The 5483-nt window shown below is 39.5% G+C and overlaps 1 protein-coding gene across 1 annotated transcript in view; it reads right to left on the reverse strand.

Annotated features, from left to right (window-relative positions):
* LOC105295265 (coiled-coil domain-containing protein 162-like) overlaps positions 1-5483 on the reverse strand; it is a 79961-nt gene that overhangs the window by 67887 nt on the left and 6591 nt on the right. Inside the window, exons 3-6 of the mRNA XM_023533393.1 lie at positions 3271-3428; positions 2017-2128; positions 890-939; positions 356-532 (exon numbers count right to left, since the gene is read on the reverse strand). Coding sequence (XP_023389161.1) covers positions 356-532; positions 890-939; positions 2017-2128; positions 3271-3428 — 497 coding nt within the window. The remainder of the gene's footprint in view (positions 1-355; positions 533-889; positions 940-2016; positions 2129-3270; positions 3429-5483) is intronic.

Consider the following 5483-nt stretch of genomic DNA (forward strand, 5'->3'; position numbering starts at 1 on the left):
ATATTTGAAGCCAGGACAGCTCAAGATCAAGTTTACTTATTTGTTTGCTTATTTTAGATGTTGGCTAATGTAAAAGGAGGGTGTGACTGATGAAAATCTCTGGGCTCTCCAGGGGAAAATAAAACTGCATAGATTGAAAAAGCAGTTAAACAGCCCATTAACAAAGAACTCCTTCTGAGTTTAAATACAAAAATACTCTTATTCTTGGACTCTTTCTTTTGCTCTTCTGGACCAGAAGATCAAGGTCAAATGAAGTCAAGGGAGCAAGATTTCCATGCTAAACTTAACAGGCCTCTTCCCTGGGAGGGGTAGGGTGGAGAGTGAGGTGTAATAAGCTCTAATAGAAATTACGCACCTGGGGTCAGCCTTGAGGCCCTCTTTGGAGTCCCTCAAGCCTTTCTTTTCTTGTGGTTTCCCCACCATAAAAAAGGTATCTCTGATGGTAGGGAAGTCTTCCAGCAGGGCTCTCAGGCTATTGCAGTATGCCAAGATCTGACCCCGAAGAGCATAGTGAGACATGTGGTGGTTGAACCTGAAAAGTCAGAAGAGATCATGTCCAGGAGATGAATCTAAGTTGTTCTATCTCTCACAGAAGTTCCGGGATCTACTTCCCTGGAAGACTTTTTGAAGAGAATAGAGGATCTCTGTCAAGAAGAAATTTTTGTTTGGGCCAGGTTGCTATTACCTGAAGGCAGAGGCGTGGAACTCTTCAAAGCATCTTCTAGCCTTCACTTCTGATTCTTCTTTCTCTGTGTCTTACCCCATAAGACTGTGGCTTATATAAAAACAAACCACCCAATTCAGTGTCTGGATTTCTACATAATACTGCTGCTTATTGAACTCAGAGTCAGAGAAATGAGCATGTGTAGTTCACATATACTATACTTACTTCTGACAATATTCAACTATAACATCTCTCTTGACTTTCTCAATTTCGTCCTGTAATAAAAGATGATAGTTCTTTCATTAGACAGTGTTACTCAACTGTGACAAAACTCTACTGTATGCCTCTAGGCTCCTCCATGTTGCCCCCTTGGGACTAAGGAGACCAAAGGAACTGACACGAATGTAGAGTTCATGTCGCCTACTCTGTTGTGAGTAGTAAGTTCTTTGTCTCTGACCTTAGAGTCTTGTGTCTTCTGCCAACATCCACAGAATAGTCACAGGCTAACTTACTGGCTTGTTAAGTAGGCTAAAATCTCAGACCTTAACAAAACTGACAATTATATTGCCTGAGCCTTTTATAATATGACAGGCATTGGATACTCCTGAAGAACAGTTAATGAACTATTACATTTTTCACTTGTTCAATATTTGTTGAATATCATAATAAAAAAAGTAATTTAATAATCAATTACTTATTAAAAGGAGTATTTTGTCTCCATTATTGCCCAGCAGTAATCCAGAGGTCTGGCCTCCCTCATATCCCATTTGTAGAACTGAATTAGGTAAATTTAAGTCTTTCTTTTTCAGTCACATGTAAAGAAAAAGCCTAGAAATTGTAAACATCACTTCTCTCCCAAATATTGATGCACTAGCCTAATGACTTCCACATCAAAAAATTAATGACTAATCAAATGACAGTTACAAAATTAAGCAATACTTTTGACTGTTTAAACACTTGAGTTTAGTAATATTTTTCAACAGATTAGGCTAGTATAAAACCCTTAAATAGAAATGTGGCAGTAGTGTCTGAAATCAAGGTAGCAGGTAAATTAGATGGTCATTCAGGAGTGGTGAAATAATCCACAACAAGTGCTAAAGCTAATTCCATTTAGAAAGTGACAAAAATCTGATCTTGAAAAAATGTTTAAAACTAAACAGCAATTAGCTTGAACTGCTTCCTTTTTATTTTGTATTGAACTCCCTTTTTCAGTTTTTTAAAAAATATATTTTCAATGGTTCTAACCAAATAGGCTGAAAACAATAAATTCCAAGTTAAATTTTTTTTTTTTTTTACGCTCAAATGTAAAAGATGACATGAGATCTTTAGGGGACCCTTCTTACAGTACTCACAAGGCTCTTCATTCTGTCAGCCATGGTCTGTTTCCTGAGGAGGAAGGCATTCAGCATCATGTCCCGCAGTCCTACCTTTTCTAGCTGAATAGACACAAAAGCCTCCGGAGCCCTGACAAGTGAACAGAGAGACATCTGAGCCCAAGGCAAGTGGGTACATAATAAGAAATCATCTCTACAGCTCTCTGGAGGACAGGAACACCTGAAGCCATGTATTGGGCATTGCGGCAGGAGAGCAGGTGGCTCTGTCTCCATGGTTCTCATCTCCCTCAAATGTTTCTGATTATATTCATGGGGATGCTGATGTGTCACCATCCTCCTTGGGGACTCCCATGTGCCTAAGGCATGCATCAGCAGTTCTAAACTTCATAGTCTGACCCAGTGTTTTGTACTATCCAGGTCCCTTTATGTTCTCCTGGCATAAGCTGTAGGGGTTCCTGGACTAAAGTGGCCTCCCAAGGGTCCACTCGACTAGACACATTGATCTTAATCTGCCCGCTGTCCCACACTCTGGTGATGTGGATTTAGGGCCCTTGAACTCTGGCCACATTTCAGATTAATGGTATCTTGAGTAGTAGAGTAGCTATGCCTATTATTTTTTTTTTTATTCTAAATTTGCCAGAATTAAATTAGTGTGTCATTGGTAACCCCCAATAAAATATTCAGAGTATTCATAATTATTGCAGAATACAAATATCTCTCTTTCTCTGTCATGGTTAGAAGAGATCAAGACATAACAGGGCATCCCTGATTTATAGACATACATTTTTAGAGGCTGTGTCTAATACACCATCCTATTATTCTAAGCGATGGCAAAACCCTTGTTAGAATATAATGAGGATAGTTCTGCGCTTCTCTGTTTAAGGTAAACATGGGGAATTTGGGGAGGCCCAAATTCTTCTTTCTTGTGTTGTACCATCTTTGGAGTTTGGAATATATAGAGAAAGGGAGGAGAGAGGGGATGAAGAGGGGAAAAAAGAAAAAGGAGGAGAGGCAAAAAACAAAGGAAAGGAAGTTGAAATTGGGAACTGTTGACACTCCTTCATAGACTGGAGTATTTCGAAAGGAGTTAAGATTACTCAGTGTGCATTCAAGGTCTTCATACAAAGCCTTCTAAATTAAACACATGCTGGTAACTCTGGGAGTTTAGGCATCCTTCAGTCCTATAATGCTCTGCTATTAACTAACTTAAAAGGGGACACTTTTGTTACTTTAACCATCCCCACCCCCTACCCCACCTCCCTGGTGCAATACCTTTTGTGAGCCTGGAATCTTTCTGAACGATGAGTAAGAGTGTCTGAGACTTTTGGAGTCGGGGCTAACAGCAAGCTTTCTATGCCATTCACAATTCTGGAATTTCTTCTTCTGGTTGGACCCATTCCACCGAGATTTCTCAGATCTGAACGTATTTCCTAAAATATTTCAAACCAAAGTGAATGAAATGTGTTGGATTTGTAAGTCCTGTAAAATTATCTAACAGCCACAATTAACCCAAAACACATGAAAATGACTGGACACATGGAGAGGGGAGTGAGAGTGGGGAGGGAAGATGGGGGGAGAGTACAGAGAGTAAGGGAGAAAAGGGAAGAGAGATATCATTTTGCACAATGAAGGGGTGAGGCACTAAGTATAACTATTTCCAGAATAGAGTGCAATTGTCTAAAGCGCTCTGAAAAAACCTCTCCATTCTACGAGGTGGCCAGTTGGAATGCTCTTGTAGAATGGCCTCTCAAGAAATACTGCTGGTGAACTTCATGGTTGCAAGATCTGAAAATTTGTTTCAGAGTGCCCATTCTGGTGTAGCCTAATCAGATGGAGGTGGGCTGTATGTGCCACCTAGCATAAAGCAATGATGAAGGAGGGAGAGGTGGAGGGAAGGTAGGGGAGAGGAGAAGGAGGATGGAGAAGAGGAAAAGGGAAATCTATATTTTCCAATATTCTTATTCGTTATACAGTTACAGGCCATAATGGTTGGAATTCTTTTACCTTTTTCTAAAATACTAACTAAAAGAAAAATATTAAGGCTTAAAAAAAAAAATGACCATCCTTTTCCAAAGAAAGAAATAGTTCTCCATATCTGAAATAGTTCTCCAAAGAAAGAAATAGTTCTCCAAAATTCTAGGTAAAAAGCCTAAAGTTTCTATCCTGACTTTTTCTGAAGATGCTGGTGCTATCTCAGTCTCCTGGAAATAGTAAAGTATACCAGTCAGAGGATTCGAGAGACCTTAGAAAGGCTATGAGTTAAGAGGGAAGGATACACAAGCTCTGTAATTGAATCCCAGTACTGACACTCAGCTGGTGATCTTGGCTCTGTTCCTTAACTTTTTTTCCTCACCTAGGGATGATGTTCCCCATCTCATGAGCCTGTGTATAACCAAGAGCCCATGTATAACCATTACTTAGCTCACTGCCTTGCCTGGACCATAGAAGCTGCTAAATTGGATTGTTACCTGCCTGACTCCGTCACCTGCCTTCAACATACTACCCATGCTCATCTTTCATTTCTATCCTCAATTGCTTTCTCTTTTCCAGCCCCTTCCTACAAATATGTTGACATCTATTTTATTCTTAATTTTCCTACCCCCTCGAGCCTCCTCCTCAATTCTGACCAAACTTTTTAAAGAACTATTATGGACTAAATGTTTGTGTTTCCCCCCTAATTTTTTATGTCGAAGCCCTACCCTCCAGCATGATGGTATTTGGAAATGGGGCCTTTGGGAGGTAATTACGGTCTGATAAGGTCATAAGGGAGGGCCCCTAATCTGAAAGAGCTGGTGTCCTTATAAAAGAGGAAGAGACAGAACTTTCTTTCTCTCTGCCATGTGAAGACACAGTGAGAATGCAGCCATCCTGAAGCAAGGGAGAAAGCTCTCACCAGAAACTGACTATGTAGACTGACCCTGGGCAACTTGATCTTGGAGTTCTAGCCTCCAGAACTATCAGAAAATAAATTTCTGTTGTTTAAGTCACCCAGTCTATGGTACTTTATTATAGCAGCCCGAGCAGACTGACGTAGGAGCAGTAAATATGCACTCCTTCTCTATTTCTATTACCTCTCACTTCTTAACTCTTGCAGTCTGTCTTTCACTCCAACCCCATTAGAACTGCTCTTTTAGAGTCAGCAGTGAACTTTTGAGAATGTCAAGCAGCCTCATTTTAATTCCTACTCTTCTAGCTCTTCCTTCCACATTTAACTCTATCAGCTTTCAACTTCTTATTCTTCCTTCTTCTTCTTTTAAAAATAATAGCTTTACTGCGATACAATTGACTTTCAATTAATAGTACATATTTAAAGTGTACAATTATATAAGTTTTGGTATATGTATAAAACTATAAAATTATCAGTGCAATAAAAATAATAACCATAGCCATCCCTTTCACCCAGTCCCTTTCTCAAGCAACCACTGCTCTCCTTTCTGTAATTATAGATTAAAAATGCATTTTCTGGAATTTTATATAAATGGAGT

The sequence above is a fragment of the Pteropus vampyrus genome, unplaced genomic scaffold (assembly GCF_000151845.1).
Source record: "Pteropus vampyrus isolate Shadow unplaced genomic scaffold, Pvam_2.0 Scaffold101, whole genome shotgun sequence".
Lineage (NCBI taxonomy): Eukaryota > Metazoa > Chordata > Mammalia > Chiroptera > Pteropodidae > Pteropus > Pteropus vampyrus.